Raw genomic sequence first — 20,677 nt, 5'->3', positions numbered from 1 at the left:
AGCCTGCCTTGCTGCCCGTGTGTGCCACAGACATGCATGTCCTCGCAGACACCTCACTGTCGCTGACCACCAAGCATCTGAGAGGCAGGGACCATGCCCAGTCCTGTCTACTTGTACCTTACACACCTCTAGGTACAGAGCCTCGCTCCAACCACGTGCCTAATAAACACTGAGCGTTTAAAGGATATAAAAACTTAAAGTCAGGTAAAGTCTTAGTAATAAAAAACCAAACATTAGATTTGCCATATTAAATTTAGAAGTCTTCTTTTACTTAACAGAATTCTTCCAGAATTCTAACAGAATTCTCTCCAATGCTGTGGTTTCCACAAAATGCACCATGCAAACCCACCTTCTTGGCGGCGGCCACCTTCCACCTGCGCTCCTGGGCGAAGTCCGTGGCCATCCACTGCGCCTCCTCCAGCAGGCAGTCCCAGTGTGACCGTGGCCGCGGGGCCTCTTGCAGCTTCGGCAGCCGCCGTGCCGACCACAGGCCTGCCTTCCTCAGCTCCGCTATGCGCTGCTGGACCTGGTTCTCCTGGAAGGCAGGGGCACAGCTGTCTGCGAGACGCAGAGCCGCAAAGCCCAACCCCTTCACTTAGATCAAGGAACTGGGCGGGGGAAGGCAGGTGACCGTGACGCCCCCGGCGGTCTGGAGGCCTCAAGCCCCCCACGGCCACCAGCTGCACTGCTCTAACTACCCGGCGCCCCTTGTGCACTGATGTTTAGCTTCGCAACGATTTCATAACCTAAATAAGGAGTTACTATCATCTCTGTGCTACCGAGAGGAAAACAGAACCGCAGAGAAAAGCTGCAACTCGTCCAGCGTCTCCCCACTGGCTAGTGACTAGTTTTGAACAATATTGAGCCGTCCCGACTCCTTGCCCAGTGCGCCTTCCGGAAAGGAGTCACCATTCCAGATGTCATTAAGATCCTTCATGATTCATGTGAAAAGGTCAAAATAGCAACATTCACAGGAGTTTGGAAGAAGCTGATTCCGACCCTCATGGATGACTTTGAGGGGTCAAGACTTAAGTGGAAGTCACTGCAGATGTCGTGGAGACAGCAAGAGAACGAGAGTTAGACATGAGCCTGAGGATGGGACTGAATTGCTATAATCTCATGAAAAAACTTGAACAGAAGAGGTTTCTTGAGATGGAATTCCCCGGTGAAGCTGCTGTGAACATTGTTGAAATGACAACAAAGCCTTTAGAATATGACATAAACTTATTTGACAAAGCAGTAACAGAGTTTGAGAGGATTGACTCCAATTTTCAAAGTTCTCCTGTGGGTAAAATGGTACCAAACGGCATTGCAGGCTACACAGAAATCTTTCATGAAAGGAAGAGTCAATCGATGCAGCAAACTCCACTGTTGTCTTATTTCAAGAAACTGCCACAGCCGCCCCGGCCTTCAGCAGCCACCACCCTGACCCATCAGCACCGTCGGCACCGAGGCGAGACCCTCCACCAGCAAAAAGATCATGACTCACTGAAGGCTCAGGTAATTGTTAGCATTCTTTAGCAAATAAGTATTTTTAATTAAGGTATGTACATTGCTTTTAGACGTAACGCTATTGTACACCTAATAGACTACATTATGGTGTAAATATACCTTTTATATGTGCTGAGAAACCAGAAAATTCGCGTGACTCGCTTATTGCAATACTTGCTTTATTGTGTTGGTCTGGACCCAGCCCGCAGCGCCTCAGAGGTGTGTCTGTGTAACAGGACTCGGGGGCTACACAACACAGCACTGTGCGATCGGAAATTACCTGCCATACCAAGAACCAGAAAAACAGAATTCCACAGACGCCACCTCCGAGACGCCCCAGAGGCTGGGATGATGGGAAGACTTTAAAGCAGCCCTAACTGTTAAGCCTGTCTGTGAGCACTTGGAATGAACAAGAGAGACATTTTCAGCACAGAAAAAGACATAATGTAAAGAAAGAGTTCATAAAAAGTCTTTAGAACTGAAAATATGATATTTGAAGTGAAACTTCGCTGGATTTAACGGGGAGCAGACGGGAGATAAGGACGGCCATGACCTGGTCTGGTGGGTTCCCAGTGGCGATTGCGACACGCGGCCGGCAGGGAAGGGCTGTGTGGTTCTAAGGCTTCTGCACCCCTTGCCATGGTTGCATGCCAACTCTGGGTAGAGCACGAAAGGTAAGGTAGGCGTAACCCCTGAAGCAAGTGTAGATGGTCCGGACACCCAGTTAAAGGAGACTGTCAGACTGCAACACTACGTGTTGTCTACGAGAAACCCACTCTAAGCAGAAAGGCCCACACGTGCCAAGAGCAGAGGGATGGAAAAGACACAAACACCAGTGGAAAGAAGGCTGGAGTGAGTGGCGACTGCGTCTCCAGACAGAGACGGCAGAGCGGAGCCTCACTGGCAGCGAGGAAAGGTCAGTGCATAAGACACCACAATCTGGGACACGCGTGCACCCGACAACAGAGCTTCCATAGGCATCACGCAAAACCTGGCAGAACTGAAGAGACTAAGGTGTGATTGTTGTTGGAACTTCGACATTCTCCTCAGCAATCAGTAGAAGAGGCTGCTAGGAAATCCGCAAGATGCAGGAGACTCTGGCAACACAACCCACTGCGCTCCACCCAGAGACAGCAGAATCCAAGCACCACAACAGACTACATCCTAATCCAGGTCACAAACAAGCAAATTTTTAAAAATTGAAATCATACAGTGTGTTTTAATCATAATGGAAAGATACCTAAAAACCTTAACTATTTGAAAAATAAACATCAAAGAAAACATTTAAAGCAAGTAAAACCTTTTTGGCCAGATGAAAAAACATTATATTTCTATTAACTAAATGATAAAAATTAATCATACCTAAAACATCATTAAGAAAGTATTGGCAGCCGGGTGCCGTGGCTCACACCTGTAATCCTAGCATTCCGGGAGTCCGAGGTGGGAGGATCGCTTGAGCTCAGGAGTTCGAGACCAGCCTGAGCAAGAGCGAGACCCCATCTCTACTAAAAATAGAAAGAAATTAACCAAACAACTAAAAATAGAAAAAATTAGCCGGGCGTGGTGGCGCCTGCAGTCCCAGCTACTCGGGAGGCTGAGGCAGGAGGATCGCTTGAGCCCAGGAGTTTGAGGTTGCTGTGAGCTAGGCTGACGCCACGGCACTCTAGCCTGGGCAACAGAGCTGGACTTTGTCTCCAAAAGAAAAAAAAACAAACATAAACCTCAAAGGTAAAACTGTGTACCTTTTCTGGCTAAGCACCCTAAAACCATGAGGCCCCTCCCTTCTCCCAGGCTGACGATGACCACAAGGCGAGCACCGTGCAGGGACAGAGTGAGGTGAGCAGGCGCAGCCCCCACAGCTGCCCGGACGCCTTCGCACACCTGATGCCCCTCACCCTCACCGCTGAGTGAGCTGCTGCCAGAGAAGCACCAGAGAAGCAGGTGAGGCTAATTTAAAAAAGGTTTCTTTCATGACGGTCTGCCATACTAAGAAATCTAGGCAGATATTTCAATTTCCAATTTGTTTAAACAGCTGAGCAACAAATGGCTACTCCTGGTGATGACCGAACCCCCTACCTGCTTGATCTGCTCTGCGATCCTGTCCTGGGAGCTCTCCTGCGGCTGCACCGTGGAGGCGGGGGCTGTGTCCTGAGCTCGAGGGACTGCAGCCCTAGACGCATCCGGAGACGGTGCCCTGTGGCTTGCTGGGGGGCTGCTGCTTGTCTGCAGGGCGCAGACAGAAAGGGGCGCTGTGCCTACAGGAGCCGAGGGTGGAGGGGACGAGGCAGGCGCGGACGCTGGGGCAGGATCCTCCGAGGGCCGCACCAGCAACAGCGTCTGTCCAGGAGAGAAGTGGTTACTCACAGGCTCAGCAAACCCCACCAGTCAGATACCTCGTTAAATTCTCGACTCCACTAAAACCTTTATCCAGAACGTTGACTTATGGACCTGACCACAAAACCTTAAGTGCCTAATAGATGAAAAACATTTATCAAGTTAGACTTCACCCCTTAAATTCACTGAAGGCTCACATATGCACAAATTCCCGAGAACTCTGGCACGATGGCCCACGTGGGTCTCGCGAGAACCACTTCAGGACACGCCCGTGCCTGGGTTTGAAGAGCAGCCCCACTGCGCACCTGGGGCAGCACGGCAGGCTGGGGCTGGCAGGCGGGGGCAGCTGCCTGTCCCTGGGCTGGGAGGTGGAGGGCTGGCTGCGCGGCCTGCTGAGAGGGGACCGAGAGCCGGCCAGGCAGGAGTGGCGGCAAGGGTGCCATTGGCTGCTGGGTCCTTCCTTGGCCTGGGGACTGTGCTTGCGGTTCTGTCACCAGCTGCTGGGAGGCCTGCAGAGACGAGTTGGGGACGCCGGCCGGGGGCAGCCTCCTGGGCAGCTGCGGTGGCGGGGTGTGCAAGCTGGCGGCGTTCTGCACGGGAGGCCCCGTGGAGGGGTCGTACTGCTGCTGACTCTGCCTGTGTCCAGTGAGCTGTGTGGCTGAAGGGGCGGGGGGCATTCCTCCTGCAAACCCAGAGAAGATCAAACTGGGCTCTCCCAATATTTCAAAGCGTAACAGAAAGTGAGCTCAAGAGATTAAGGGTTCCACTGCTCCCCAAACCGGTTACCTCCCCAAGTGTCCCTCAGTGGAGGGACGGATAAACAAGACACAGGCTACACACAGTGGAACATCAGGCTGCAAAACCAGGGGCGTCCTGACACACGCTACAATGTGGCGGCACTGAGGATGTTTGCAGAGTGCAACAGGCCAGATGGCGCATGGCCCACCCGCAGGAGGAACCTGGAGTCGCAGAGACAGGAGGACAACGGGGTGTGGGGGCCTCAGCGTTCCTGGGGGCAGAGCTTCATTTGGGAAGATGGAAAGTCCTGGAGACGGATGTGGTGACGGTTGCACAGCACCGTGAATGTGCCCTGTGCTGCTGAACATGCACAAACCGCAAAACAAAACCCAAACAACTTGAAGAAATAAAACGTGAATTATTTTGAGGAGGAAATACACTATCACAGCACATGATCACGGGTTTTTTAAATCATTTTTATAGCAGTTGTACTAGTTCTAAAAGTTCTAAAAGTGGCCTATATAAAAAAAATTTTATTTTACCTTTAATAACTAAAAACATGGAAATTTCTAGAATGTAGGCAGTGGCTAAACTGCCAATTTGGACCCACCCTCCTTTCCAGGCCCCCTGTCCTGAACCCACCTCCTTCTCCCCGACTCCAGACAGCAGCTCCGCAGGCCAGAGGGGAAGGCAACGGGAGAACCCGCCGAACCCGCCGAGGTGGGTGAGCCGTCTTGCTCCCACACTGCGCCCTCCTCTCTCCACCCCCAACGCCGCCACCTCTTCCTGCCTCTGCCATTACCGCCCACACCATGCAGCCCGCGTGCACAGCACTGCTCGACCCTAAGGGGCTGCTTCCACCGCCAGGCCCCACCTGCCAGGCCCTGACTGTGTCTGTCCCCACTCCTGGGTGGTGTCCGCCTCAGGACATGGGGATCAGCTTCCTGAGCACCACCCTGTGTGCCCGCGGGGCAGCCCTGCCTCACGTGGCCAGCTTGCGGGTGGCACACGCCTCCCTGCTGGGGCCTCTGAGCCTGAGCCAAGCAAGAGCTGGGGAGGCAAAGAGAACCTGCCGCTGCCCCACAGCCGCACCCTCTGCCCCCACATGCTCCTGGACACAGGGATGTCACATGTGACTGTCCCGGATAGCAAGGACATCTGCCTTCTGTCACACACAGGAGCTACACAAGGTCTCTGTGCAGGGATCCCTCTATATTTACACACAGTCAGTATTTTCTGACATGTTTTCCTTAAAACTACGTGTCTATTCTATTAGCAATGCGAACTTTTAAAAGTTAAAAGTTTGCTGTCAAATGTATTGAATATGTTAACCTCCTAGTATAACATTAATTCACATTGTTGTGCACAGCCCTGTGCACAGCCCTGTGCCAAGCCGTCTACAGACAGAACAGCATCTAATCTGCACAGCGAACTCGCGTGTTGCTGCTGTTCCCATGTCACAGACGAGGCAGCTGAGACCCGCGAGGCAACCTGCCCCGGGTTCAGAGCTGCCCAGTGGGGGAACCGCTTCCCCTGTGCCTACGCCCAAGTGCTACAGCCACGCAACAAACTAAACAGCGTCACGTGGAACCACCTGATAGGAGCAGCATTAGAAGAGATCGTTACAGAGAAAATAAGCATGCTTCTATTCGGAAAAAGTTAGGAAAATACATTAAAATTCTTTTTGGTTTGTTTTAAATGAACTGTAGGATAAACTGTCAGCTTGTACACACAGCTGGGTAACAAAACAGGCACGAAGGCCTAATTAGCCAAAAGACAATTCACACATGGCAGCATCTGGAGTGGCCCCAAACCCAGTGGGCCCCCATCCTGCGCCAGTGCCCTGAGCCAGTGCCTGCCAGGCCTTCCACACGCAGGTACCTTGTGCTGTCGGCATCAGCTGCTGCAGAGGAACTCCTGACGCCACCCCGGGGTGCTGGAAGCCCATCCCAGGACGGCCCACTTCAAGTCGAGGCCTCTTAGGAGAATCTGTGTGTCGGATCCAAAGATGGCGCAAGTCAGCAAGGCAAGCTCCATCTGCAGAGCTCACACTACATCGTCCCTGCTTTTACCAGATGTGCAGGACGCTGCATCTCACAGAATGCACAGCGAGCAGAACACCACGGCCACGGTCACCCCTGGTGGGCTCTTGGGACCACCTGTCTCACCTGTCCTGCCCCCACACCCACTGCTGGCAGCATGCCCCCCTGGGGTCCTGCAGCCAAGGGGAGGACCTGGACAGTCCCCGCGAGCACACCCACACCTGGTTAGTGCAGGGAAGCTCCTGAGAGCACAGCTGAGGCCCAGGTACGGCCATCGGCGATGCCAGCCCACCCGGGGCTGGCCTGCCGAGCCTCTGCGCAGTGTGCTCACTGCCAGAACGACCCCGTCCTAAGTAGGAACTGGGAATGGGCCTGCAAAAGCCACTCAATATGTATTTGTTGGATGACTTAAAACAAAAAATGTTGGGCACTAGGAGGCTAAAAGGGCCTGCAGAGTTTGGGTTGCCTGATGTGGGTCTATTGCTACGTACCCGTTGGTGTCAGTGTCTGCTGTCTCTTCAATGCTTCAATTTCCACGGAATTCACATTTCCAGGCCCTGGAGTCCCTGTGTGCATTTGCTATTAGAAGACAAAAGTTACAGAAGTGTGAGTGTCCACGGACTTCAAAACGAGCCTCTCTCACCAGCTCGTCAGTCTCCAAGAACAAGATACCACAGCCTAGCGCTACCAGCCGGTGATTATAGATTCCCCAAAACTCCACATTAGCCTTCAAATCTGACAGAAAGAAAAAGAAACCATTATCATTGCTTTTCTATAAAAAAAAAATCTTGTCATAAAAAATAAAAGAAAGAAATTATGACACATGCTACAATGTAGATGAAACTTGAGGACACTATTTGAAGTGAAATAAGTCAGTCAAAAAAATGCTGTGTGATTCCACCTGCGTGGGGTCCCTGGCACAGTCAAAACTCTTAGAAAGTGGCGCAGATGTTGCCAGGGGCTGGGGGAGTCTGGGGAGCTGGGGTGTCATGGGGACACAGTTTCACTTAAGATGAAAAAGTTCCAGAGACAGATGGTGGCAATGGTGGCACAGCAATGTGGACATACTTAATGTCACTGACCTGTACACTCAGAAATGCTTAAAGTGGTAAATTTTGTTATGTATATTTTACCATCATTTTTCAAACATTTTTTAAGTGTATAGGAATGTAATAACAGAGTGGTGGTCTCCAGGCACTTCCTTGTATTCTGAAATCTAAAATCATTGTTTTTTGCTACTCATCCCTTAAAACATGTTTAAAGAATAAAATCAACCCACTCTAGCAAGAAAATAACTCAGAAAATTTATTTCTTTTTTAAAAAAGCAGATAAAGATGGGGGAAGAGGGGAGAAAAGCCTATCGCAAAGAAGCCACAATCACACAAAAGCATTAAAAAAACCCCAAATAGATCAGAAAAGCAAAGACAAATGAAAAACATTCAAGTCAAAAAGTTAACCGAACCAATGACCAAAGACACACGCTTTTTCATCTCAGTAACAGCAGGAAAAAATAGCAGAATTCATGCACCGAAACTAAGAGCCCCCGCAACGTCTTCCACAGAAGTGCGTTTTAACTGCGGAGGACCGGCTCTTGGAAAATTTCTGGATTCTGCCAGAGAATGTCGAGTCCCCACATCCGCATACGGAAACCCTGGGAGGAAGCCGCGTTTGAGAACCACGGACAAGTACCTGAAACAGCTGCTGCTGGGAGGAAAAGGCAGCAGAAACCTCTGGCGGAAGCTGGGTTGCTATAGCGACGGGGGTCCCAGTCTGCCCATCCTTTCCTGCCACAACTTTCACCTAAGAGGAGATAACGAAAGGAAGGGAGGAGAAAGGGAGAATAATTTTAAACTCTTTCAAAGTTGACCAATACCTGCGTCTCACACCCAGCGGGCGGGCCTCGCTGTGCAGGGCGCGTGGTCCTCTGTGGTGGCTGACGAACAGGGGCTGGAAAGGACACATCTGGGCCCTGCGCACCGGGAGCCTTAGGCCCCATGGAAACCTTCATTCGCGGCTGCAGGCACCAAGGTCAGGCCGCCCCACCGTCTTTACACAGGTCTGGGGCTCGGCCAGCCCGGGGCAGGTCTGCAGGGGGCGGGGAGGGCACGTGGGGGAGAAGCAGGAAAACACTCACAGGGAAGATGTGCTGCGTCTAAAAGACACACTTTGAACTACTGAAGCAGAATGGCAAGTTAATCTGCATCTGTGTGGTAACACACCTCCTAAAGTAAAGCAAAGCAAAAGGTCTTCGGAGAGAAATTAACTATGTCAGCCCGGGGTGTTCACAGCGAACACAGCCTTAAATTAAATGAACTCAAAGTCAAACAGCACTTTACACCTAAAAAGCTCACAGATGGAAATGCAAAAAAAGAAACTGGTCCTTCCGCCTAAATATGTCCAGAAGGCTAAGTATAAACAAACACACATCATAAATAATAAAAACCAAACCTAAACATTTATCAGTATCCCAGAAGAAACTAACACTGTAAAAATAATTGAGTAAGATGGTAAATTTCATCTTCTATGTATTTTACCGCAATTAAATTCTTTGGGAAATCAAATAAGTTAACTCCGTAATCAAGTATGTGTGCTTGAATAAAATGCACAAACATTTCTTACTATTTCGGGAACCTGCAACGCAACTGCTAATCAATATGCCTAAAATGGCTGACATTGGTTAAAGGCAGCAGCCTCAGGAGGGAATCAGTGCTGACAGGAGGCGCTGGGGCCTTTAAGCGTGACCCCAGAGGAGGGAATTCTGATGTGGAAGTGGGAATTTGGGTCATTTCAGTAGGTTGTGCGAGTGACTCAGCAGTGCTTGGAGCAGGAGATTCTGAGCACGGATGTCCCCCACGGGACACCCACACCCGAGTGAGGCCGGCTTATCCGACCCTGAAGGAGATCCGCTGTTAGAAGGTTCTCTTCCTTGGAAGGTGTGGTGTCTTCTCGCACAGTGGAAAACCCTGAGATCAAACGTTAGGGAACACTGGCCACCACAACAAGGAGTCACACGAGAACGTTACCTCATCGTTAATGACTTCAGACTGCTCCTCCTCCTCCTCTTCCTCAAGGTCCAAATCATTCTGCCTAAGATAGGCCTGAAGTGGTCCGTACAGTTTCTTCTTGAAAGCTAAGAAATCCATCATATTCCCTTGAAGATGCTGCAGGAAAAACAGTTCGATCAAGTATTCCTTGAAGACCTCCTTCAGAGCCTCCATCTCTCTGTAGTGGTAATCCAGGCACTGCTTCCTCATCTGCGCCATCTCCTGAGAAGCTGGTGGGATCTCCTCCAACTTCTTGGGGGCCTTCCTCACTCCGGCACTCCCCGAGGACGACAGTGGAAGGCTGGAAAGGCCTGGGGGCATGGTGGTCCTGGAAGGACTGGTGGGCGGGGGCGGGGACGTCATCCCGAACCCAGACGTGCCCCCGACCCCGGGGAGCAGCACGCCGGGGGTCCTGTCGAAGCCCAGCGGTCTGGCCAGCGGCTGCCCCTGCAGCACCTGCTGCTGCTGGATCAGCTGCCCCTGGATGATGCTGCTGATCTGGGGGGGCAAGCTGGCCGTGGCGATGTGGCCCGAGCCTGCCAGGGGCTGCAGCCCGGCCCCACCAGCGGCCGCAGGGCTCTGGGGTCCCAGGTGGTGGATGGTGCCACCCGTCTGTGCGTGAGGCTGTGACAGTCTCTGCTCTCGCGCCACCATGGGGGTTCCCGCGTGCTGGAGCTGCACCTGGGCTCCCTGGGCGATCTGGGTGAGTCCCGAGCCCTCCTGAAACATGAAGTGTCCCCCACTGGACGGGCTCAAGCTGATCTGTCTCACGAGCACGCTGGCGTCCACGAACCCTCCCGTGGGACTGCTGCTGCAGATGCCCAGCCCGGGGCTGGGGGCGCCCGTGCGCACGCTCGCCAGGGCCTGTCCCAGACCCGGGCTGGGCTGCGTGGGGCTCTGTGTCTGGACCTGCTGGGACAGGGGTGAAGTGACTTGAATGTATGACGGAGACCCATGCTCAAACCGCCTCGGCTGCGCACTGAACTGGAACCCTGGGGAGGTGGGGCTGGGGAGCGGCAGAGGGGCCAGTGTGATCTGCTGGTTTCCTGCGACGACGGGGCCCACGCTCTGCAGGGTGATGTTCACGTTCTGCCCAGCCACGGGACTGCGACTCATCAGCTGCTGGATCTGGTACCCGGGGGACTGGGGTGCAGAGGGGCTGGCCGAGGGGGCGAAGGGTGTGGCAGGGGACGGGGGTGGATCTGGGTGGGCCGGCTGCTCCTCTCCCTCGCTGCTGGCGAAGGTCCTGGGCCTCTGGACGTGGCGCTGAGGAGTCTGAGGGCCGCTGCCATGGTGCATTATGGCTTCTTCATGAAATGATTTCTAAACAAAGGCAGAAAAGTTAAAATTCAGTGAGGCAATGTGATTTCTCCGAGTCTTTCTGAGTGCTGCAGAGGGCACCTAGAAGGTCCACTACTGGCCAACGGGCAGAACACAGCACCTTGGTGACCTGCCCCAGGAGCGGGCCAGGCACTGCCCCGGCAAACAGCAGTTGGACACAAAATTGTTACTTAAGATGCAATAATTCCAGATTAAAATACCACTCAGCGGGAGATGTTCAGTAACTTTCTTACATCAAATTTTGCATGAACTAAAACTAAAGTATCTGCTTATTCGGTGCTGCAGGCCAGCGGTGCTGAAGCTGATGCTAACACAGATGGTGGGAAGCAGGTGACAACAGCAGTGCCACCAACAGGAGGATGACGGCAGCTGACCTGTGGGCCAGGTGCACAGCCAGGTGCCGGGAGAGTCAGGTGAATGAAGCAGCCAAGGAAACTTACAATGAGGGCTCGAGAAATGAAATGTGTGTCAGATTTCAAATGGAAAAAGTCAAGATACAAAGTAATTTTAAAATGTTGATAAGAAGACTCAAAATGTGTTAACAGGTGGTTATCTCTGGGTTAGATGGATTATAATGATTTTTTTCCTTTTTTACACTTTTTTGCAGTTTCTAAATATTCTATAATTAGTATATGGTATTTTTATATTCAGGAAAAAATAAGTATCTCTTTAAAAACTGCTTTTCCTTACTCAGTAAACTCTTCTCCAGGTAGGCAAAAGTTTGCACACGAGGGATAATAATTCACTCTGAACTGGTAAAATAATAATATATTAGAAGATGCAAGGAAGACAAAATACAAAAATTTATTTGTACGTTATCTGTATTCCTATGGAAACACAACAATTATATTCTCTTTCCAAGATGAGATAGGTCAGTGGTTCTCTACTGGAGCGACTTGTGCCCCGGGGACAGCAGGCAATGTCTGGAGACTTTTCAGTTGTCCCAGTGGGGGTCTGTCACTGGCACCTGGTGGGTGGAGGCCTGGAGGCTGCCAACCATCTCTCAGTGGGCAGGATGGCCGCACAACATGGCACGCTCTGCCCCAAAGTGAAGCAACCAAAGCTGAGAGCCCCAGAGACTGAGGAGGAGGCCCTGCTGTGCCGTCGGTACCATTTCTCCAGGGCAGAATGAGAACTATCTCCTCCTGGGGTGCAGGATGCCCCCCTTCCACCCCAGTGGGCAGTCAGGACACAAGCGCACAAGGGGTACAGCACAGACCTCTGCAACAGCCAGATAGAGCACAGCCCATAAGCCTGTTGGCAGAGAGAAGGCCATTCTTACCACACACCACAGCACAGTCACATGGCTTACACGTCTATGCAGAAGGGGTAACAGCCCCTGGAGCCCATCCATGGACTCCAAGAACCAGACCCTCTTCCACTAGTGAGGGAATGAGGCCAAGGGACCCAGTGGCCCCCAAGGGACAGGGCTCAGCCAAAGCCCCTGAGAGAAACCCCAGCCTGGGACGGGCCAGCAGAGTCCAAAGTGAGCCACAGAAGGTCTGGGGTCAGAAGGCAGAGCCTGCCCTGAATTAACAGTAAATTAGATGCTACAGAAGAAAAGACTAATGGGCTTGAATATGAATGACAGAAACTACAGAATGAAACAGAGAGAAAAGACAAGAGACAGAGTATCAAGGAGCTGAAGGGCAACTTCAACCAGCCTCATATACATGTAACTGGAGTCCCTGAAGGAGATAGAGTAGGAAAACAAAAAAAATTAAAGAAATAACAATCAATTTTTTTCCAAATTTGATAAAAACTATAAGCCCAGAGACCCAACGCTCAACAAACCAAAACCACAAAAAACATGGGAAAATTGACACCAAGATACATCACAAATTGCTTAAAAGAAATAAAGAGAAAAATCTTAAAATGATCAGAGAAAAAAAGACATATCAAGAACAGAGGAATAAAGACAAGGATTTCTCACCAGAAATAATGCAAGCAGCCTGCAGCATCTTTAAGGTACTGAAAGAAACAGCTGTCAGTGGAGAATTCTATACCCAGCTAAGACATCTTTTAAATACAAAGACAAAATAAAGATTTTTTTTTCAGATATACAGTGCTGAAAGAACTCACTACCATCAGGCTTGCAGTACACGAAATGTTAAAGGAAGTACTTTGGGAATAAAGAAACAGATTCAAGATGGAAATCTGGTTCTACACAGAAAACTTAGAAAGAATAAACTGCCTAGTTTATTATCCAGTTAACTTTAGTGCCCTATTATTATAAAAGTTGGCATTGTACATAAAACAACTTGCAAAAAGTTTTCTGAAATAGAGTTAACAAAACATTATCTTAATTTATGAGTCGGGAACTTGAGAAAGGCCACTTGAAGTGCTCTGAGTGGGGTTTTTAGAATGTCTCCCCGGCTCCTCGAGTCAAGGAGAACCGTTGGTGTTGATTAGCCTGTATGTAGCAGGGCGCTGCCCTTACTTGGATCTGAGGACTTATTTTTTTCATAATTTTTAGTTGTCTTAGCTTTAAGTATATTGCTTAGAGCCTTAGTTACCACCCAGTTTGTGGGGTTTGGGGGAGAAATGTAACTGGACAGTTTGTTAGCTTTTCAGTTAAAAAAGACACTTACAACTTAAAAAAAATTTAAAAATATTAGAAAACTTCCTTAACCTGACAAAGGACATCTATGGGCAACTAACAGCTCACATGATACTCCAGGGTCAAAGACTGAATGCCTTCCCTCTGAGACCAGGAACAAGGAAGGGAGAGCCTCTCTCAGTACTTCCAATCAACAATGCAGTGGAGAGTCCAGCCAGTGCAATCAGTCATGAAAAATATATTAAAAACATACAGATTGTAAAGGAGGAATTAAAACCCTTCATTCTCAGACAAAATAATAAACTATAAGAAAATCCTATGGAATCCACAATAGAGGCTAAAAGAAGTACTGAGTTTAGCAAGATACAAGCTCAATACACAAAAACTATATTTCTACATACTAACAACAATCAGCAATTAAAAATTTCAAAGTTATGGTAGATCAAAAACATGAAATACTCAAGGACAAATGTGATAAAAGATGTGTAAGACCTGCACACCAAAACCACAAAATCTTACAGAAATTTTAAAAGATACAAATAATGTTCATAAATCAGAAGATTCAATATTGTTAATATGTCAGTTCTCTCAAAATTGATCTAAAAATTGAAGGCAATGTCAATCAAAACCTCTTGTGGCTTTTCACAGAATTTAAGAAGCAGATTCTAAAATCCATAAGGAAACTGAAAGGACCAGAAGAGCCAAAGTTATGGAAAAGACACTGGAATATTTAGCCTTTCTGACTTTAACACTTAATATACAGCCATAGCAATTAAGACACTGTGGAAATAGAGCAATGGTATAGAACAGAGAGACCAAAAATAGATTCGCACATACATGGTTAATCAATTTTCAATAAAGGTGCAAAGATAATTCAGTGGAGAAAGGACAGTCTTTTCAAAAAAGATGCTGAAACAGTTGGATACCCATATGCCAAAAAAAAAAAAAAAAAAGAACTTTGATCCATTCTTTGCACAACAGGCAAAAAAATTTCAAAATGAATCACAGACCTAAATGTAAAACCTAAAACTAAAAACTTCTTAGAAGAAAGTCTTTGTGATCTTTTGGACTTTGGATTAGGCAAACATTTCTCAGATACAATAGCATGATTCATAAAAGAAAAAACTGATAAACTGGACTTCATTAAAATTAGGACTTCTGCTCATGAAAAGATTCTGTTAAAATAATGAAAGTATAAGCCACAGACTAGGATAAAATATTTTCAAATCACAAATCTGATGCAGAATTTCTACCCAGAAGAATACTCCAGCTCAGTTTGAAAAAACATTTTCCAATGGGCAAAAGATTTTAACACTTAACAAGAAAAGTAGAGGACAACCCAAAGAAAAGCATAAATCTTATTAAAGGACATAAAAAGTCATGGATAAATAAAGTAACATACCATGTTCCTGAATAAGATTTAATACGATAAATGTCATGCCTTCAGAAATGAACATGCATATGTAATGCAATTCGAAAGAGAATCACAATGAGTTTGGCTTTTGTTTTGTTTTAGAAATTGGCAAAAATTATCTTAAAGCTCATGTGAAAGAATGTATGTTTAAAAAAAGGAAATACTGTTTTGAAAAACAAAACATAAGAATACTGAGGTTCTTGACTTACAAAACAGTCATACTTATTCTAGAGCTTCTGTAATAAAAAAGCAGTATGCTCTTGGCACAAAAAAGAGAGGGAGAAATAAGGAAGGAAGGAAGGAAAGAAAGAATCCCAAGTCCTGAAAAAAATCCAAAAATGTATAGATAGTGGCATTTTACTTTAAAGGAAAAAAGAATGCTTTATTTAAGAAATAATAGTGGCATTGGGAGAAAGTATTTACGAACTACACATCCAAAACATCTAAGGAATTCAAACCACTCAATAGCATGAAAATGAAGAACTCGATTAAAAATGGGAGGACATAAATAGATATTTCTCAAAAGAAGACAAACAAATAGCTAACAGGTACATGAAAAAATGCTCACCGTCACTAATCATCATGGAAATGTACATCAAACCACAGTGACATCTGACCTCATTCTTGTGAGGATGGCTAGTACCAAAGACAACAAGTGTCGGTGAGGATGTGGAGAAAGGGGACCCTTGTGCACTGTTGGTGGGAATATAAATTAGTACAGTCATTAGGGAAAAATTTTTCCTCAAAAAATTAAAAAGATAACTACCATATGACCCAGCAATCCCACTGCTGGGCATATACCCAAAGGAATTGACAGCAGCCTCGCAAAGAGATACCTGCACTCCCACGTTCACTGCAGCACTAGTCACAATAGCCAAGACACGGGACCAATCTAGGTGTCCCTCAACGGGTGAATGGGTAGAGAAAGTGTGGGGTATGTACACAAAGGAATACTATTCAGAAGCAAGTAAGAAGGAAATTCTGTCATTTGCAACAACACGGATGAACCTGGAGGACGTTACGTCAAATAAGCTGAGCCAGGCACAGAAAGGCAAACACCACACGACCTCACTTGTGTGTGGAACCTACAACAGTGGAACTCAACAGCAGTAGAGAGTGGAGCGGGGGTGACAGAGGCTGCGGTGGGATGGGGAAAGCGGAGATGCTGATCGAAGGGCATTACGTTTCAGTTAGACAGGAGGAATATGCTTCGGCGACCTATTGTGCAGCAGGGTGACTATAATAAATAGCAATGCGTTGTATATTTTTAAATTACTGAAAGAGTAGACTTTAAATGCTTTCACCACAAAAAAAATGGAAAGTATGTGAGGTGATGGATTTACTAATGAACATGGTTTCATCATTCGACAATGTAAACGTATATTAAAACATCACATTCTAACCCATAAATATATAATACGTACAATGATTATCTGTCAATTAAAAATAATTTTTTTTAAAAAAAGAAATGGTAATGGCATCTAGTTAAAAGCTAGTCCCCCAGCCCATGCCATTTGAGATGGAAGAAAGAGCTGAATGTTATCCCGGAAGAGAGGGATGGAGGGAGGAAAAGGCTTTACTGGAATAAAATTTAGGAGAGTATTTCTACAACCCTGAGATGTTAAAAACCTTAACAAGCAAAGCTGGAAATCCAGATGCTATAAAGGAAAAAACACATAAAAGATGTTCTCAACAAAGGCAAAAGACAAAAATCAGGAGAAACATGCACACAACATTTTATGGCTGCAAAGGGTAAACATCCCTACTATACAAAGAGCTCTTATAAATTATTAAAAACAAAACAACACAAAAACCTCACCAGGAAATGGGGACTAGACAGGCAGTTTCCCGAAGAGGCAGTTCCAAGGGGCAAGAGTCAAGAGGAAAGTCCCTGAGGCTCCTCAGCAGTCAAGAAAACGCAACACAGGGACAGCAGGTTTTGCCTTCAGCAGGCAAAAAATGTAGATAGAGTCCTGCCCTGTGTGACTCTCACGAATGTAAACTGCTCTAACTAGTGAAATTTAAATTTTACATATGTGTATCCCTTGGCCCATTAACACCATTTGGTTCCCATTAATGGGAATCTATAGAAATAAGAGAAAGTGCCAGGACCCATGTTTAAGAAGGCTGATCTCTTGGCCAGGGCGGTGGCTCAGGCCTGTAATCCCAGCACTCAGGAAGGCCAAGGTGGGAGGATCACTGTGGCCAGGAGTTCAAGACCAGCCTGAGCAACATAGCGAGACCCATAAGACCACGTCTCTAAAAAAAAAATTAAAAATTGCCAGGCATGGTGGTGTACGTCTATAGTCTCAGCTACTCCAGAGGATGAGGCAGGAGGATTGCCTGAGCCCAGGAGTTCAAGGCTGCAGTGAGCTATGATGATGCACTACAACCTGGGCGTCAGAGTGAGATCCCATTTCTAAAACTTTAATTAATTAAATAAAAAGAAAAAGAAAAATGCTTATTTCACTCTAACTTATGGCAAAAAACAGACAAAAAATGAAAATCCATCAACGGTGAATGGTTGGCTAAGTATGGTATAACCTCTCTGTGGATATTAGGCAAACATAAAGAGAATAAATTCAGTTTCTCTCCTGACTTGAACAGATAACTAAGCAAGGGAAAAAAGGTGGGGGTGAGGGTAGATACAACACATAAGGACTAGTAGGGATTCTTGTTTTCCTACATTGTTTGAACTCTTACAAGGGTGTATTTTGTAATATTAAGAAAACTACTTTAAAATATGCCTTATTCCAAGGTACAAAAAAATTACTTTGGCTAATCAAAATTTTCCAAAATATCTTGAGACTTAAAAAAGCCAAAAAGTAAGCTGGAAACAAATATACAATATTTATTTCTGCAGCAACTGGAATGAAACAAGCACAGCAAAATCGGAAGTGGATTTTCCTCCTTACAACAGCCTCGGCTCCTGACTTTAGAGAGATCACATCCCTTCGCCACTTTTCCTCTATGCAGTAGGTGTCACTGACACTTTCAGGGACCAGGAATCACTCTAAAACATTCTGTTCTATTCAAAATGTGTTACACCCCATGTTTCTCAGGGCTATCCCCCCAAATTGTATATTTTAACGCTTTTCAAATATGTAAATATCACATCAGCGAAAAATGAATAAGCATCCCATTGCCCTGGAGACCCTTCACTGCATTGTCACCAATGTTAAAGTACTAAAACTTAAACATTCTTTAGCAGTTACAATGACAGCTGTTATAATGACCAGATGACAATGTATCCATAGCCCAGCAAAAAGATCTGGACCCAGGAGTACATAAAGTCCTGTGTGTCACACCATTAGCCTTCTAATCTGTCTTTTCTCAAGTCTGTTATGTGTTGTTATAGGAGAGAGTTCTATTTGCCTACTACTGCGATGTGAACATCAAGTCGAGGCTTTTATACATTTTTTAAAGTCTATCGGCTTAGCAAGAGGTGACAGAAATGTTGGTGCAATACTTTTGTGTTATGTGGTTGTTTTGTAGGCCTTAGGCAGCTCCATTCAACAAATACTTAATCTAGTAGGTTTTTAAATCTCAGTCCCATAGTTGGAAAAGAAACTAGAGTAGTCCTCCCTTAACCAGTTTCAGTTACCTACAGTCAACAGAGGCTCCAAGATAGGTGAGTAAAGTACAATAAGATATTTTGAGGAAAAGGGACCACATTCACGTGACTTTTATTACAGTATACTGTAATATTTTGGTTCTTAGGGATTGTTGTTAATCTCTCATTGTGCCTAATTTATAAATTAAACTTTATCACAGGTATGGGTGAACGTGTAGGGGAAAATACAGTATATATAGGGTTCGGTACTGTGCAAAGGGTTCAGTCATCCGCTTGGGGTCTTGGAACACACCCCTGAGGACGAGGGGACTGGTGCACACGCATGGAGGTCCTGTGTAGCCCGCGCGCGGCAGAACTCTGGGAGAGGCACTGGCTTGGCGTTCTCAGACGGTGCTGCCCTTGGTCTTGGCTCCCCAACACCTCAGGAGCACGTGGTACCCAGTCACTGCAAACGAGTCAGGCAGCTCACCTGGGGCTGCACAAGCCACTGTAAGACTCCAGCTTTCAGTGCTCTTACCCATTGCTTGGTAAGGAGGGAATATTTACTTAGCTCTCGGGCAAGATTAGGCATCTGACAAAAGCAGCCAATTCACAGGGGTGTTACTGTTAGTTTCTGCCTTTCTACTGTGGGAAAACACCCTGTTCTGGAAGGTCTACCCCGCAGGGTGTGGGGGCCAGGTCCTGGGGGAGCTGCTGAGCGGAAGTAGCCTGCGGAAACACGCGTTACCGCCCGTGTCACCACGCCCGGCGTGGACCCGCGCTCTGGGCGTGCAGCAGCCCCAGCCTCGCGGGACGGGGACGCCCTGACCGCCGGGGCCCGGAGAAGCCGCGTCAGCACCGAGGACAGCGGCCGTCCCCAGGGGAGGGCTGGCCCAGGCGAGGCGAGGGGGCAGAGGGGCGGTCACCGGGCCGGGTGCTGGTCATGGGGGCGGTCTGGTCACCAGGAGGGTGGCCGTGGTGGGGGGAAGAAGGGAGTGGTCACCGGGAGGGGTGCTCACCAGAGGGGCAATCGCTGGGGGGACAGTCACCGAGGGGGGGACGGTCACGTGGGGGGGAGGGGCCGGCGGTCACCAGGGCGGAGTGGTCACGAGGAGGGCTGGGAGGCCACAGGTGAACGGTCACCACGCCGGCTGGTCAACAGGGGCTCGGAGCGCTTGAGGGGGAGCACAGGGGACAGTCGGGGGTGCGGTCACCAGGGGAGAAGCCGTCGCTGGGGGGCGGTCAGAGGGTTGGAGGGAAGCAGTCGGTGGGGAGGGGGCGGTCAGGGGCGGTCACGGGAGGGGGTGGTGGTCATGGGGATGGTCACCGGTGGGAGTGGTCATGAGGGGGGTCATGAGGGGGGATCCTGAGGGGGGATCCTGGGGGGGTCATGAGGGGGGTCATGAGGGGGTGATCCTGAGGGGGGTCATGAGGGGGGGATCCTGAGGGGGGATCCTGAGGGGGGTCATGAGGGGGGGATCCTGAGGGGGGTCATGGGGGGGGATCCTGAGGGGGGTCATGGGGGGGATCCTGAGGGGGGTCATGAGGGGGTGATTCTGAGGGGGGGATCCTGAGGGGGGATCCTGAGGGGGGATCCTGAGAGGGGTCATGAGGGGATGATCCTGAGGGGGGGATCCTGAGGGGGGGATCCTGAGGGGGGATCCTGAGAGGGGTCATGAGGGGATGATCCTGAGGGGGGGGATCCTGAGGGGGGGATCCTGAGGGGGGATCCTGGGGGGGGATCCTGGGGGGGGATCCTGGGGGGGTCATGAGGGGGGATCCTGGGGGGGTCATGAGGGGATGATCCTGAGGGGGGTCAGGAGGGGATGATCCTGAGGGGGGTCATGAGGGGGGATCCTGAGGGGGGATCCTGAGGGGGGATCCTGAGGGGGGTCATGAGGGGTGATCCTGAGGGGGGTCATGAGGGGTGATCCTGAGGGGGGTCATGAGGGGGGATCCTGAGGGGGGATCCTGGGGGGGTCATGAGGGGATGATCCTGAGGGGGGTCATGAGGGGGGATCCTGGGGGGGGTCATGAGGGGGGATCCTGAGGGGGGTCATGAGGGGGGATCCTGAGGGGTGATCCTGAGGGGGGTCGTGAGGGGGGATCCTGGGGGGTGATGCTGAGGGGGGGTGATGCTGAGGGGGCGGTCCCTCGGGA

At 48.7% G+C, this 20,677-nt stretch overlaps 1 protein-coding gene across 1 annotated transcript in view; it reads right to left on the bottom strand.

Annotated features, from left to right (window-relative positions):
- The window catches only part of LOC123625990 (E1A-binding protein p400-like), an 81,556-nt gene that overhangs the window by 60,613 nt on the left and 266 nt on the right, over nucleotides 1-20,677 (bottom strand). Inside the window, exons 2-8 of the mRNA XM_045534730.1 lie at nucleotides 9,629-10,972; nucleotides 8,295-8,405; nucleotides 7,097-7,184; nucleotides 6,445-6,552; nucleotides 4,131-4,507; nucleotides 3,568-3,828; nucleotides 350-535 (exon numbers count right to left, since the gene is read on the bottom strand). Of these exons, the coding sequence (XP_045390686.1) occupies nucleotides 350-535; nucleotides 3,568-3,828; nucleotides 4,131-4,507; nucleotides 6,445-6,552; nucleotides 7,097-7,184; nucleotides 8,295-8,405; nucleotides 9,629-10,948 (2,451 nt within the window). The 5' untranslated portion in view covers nucleotides 10,949-10,972. The remainder of the gene's footprint in view (nucleotides 1-349; nucleotides 536-3,567; nucleotides 3,829-4,130; nucleotides 4,508-6,444; nucleotides 6,553-7,096; nucleotides 7,185-8,294; nucleotides 8,406-9,628; nucleotides 10,973-20,677) is intronic.

This window comes from Lemur catta, chromosome 21 (genome assembly GCF_020740605.2).
Source record: "Lemur catta isolate mLemCat1 chromosome 21, mLemCat1.pri, whole genome shotgun sequence".
Classification (NCBI taxonomy): Eukaryota; Metazoa; Chordata; class Mammalia; order Primates; family Lemuridae; genus Lemur; species Lemur catta.
Note: the sequence above shows the minus strand (reverse complement) of the source record. Positions and strands in the feature narration are given on the sequence as shown.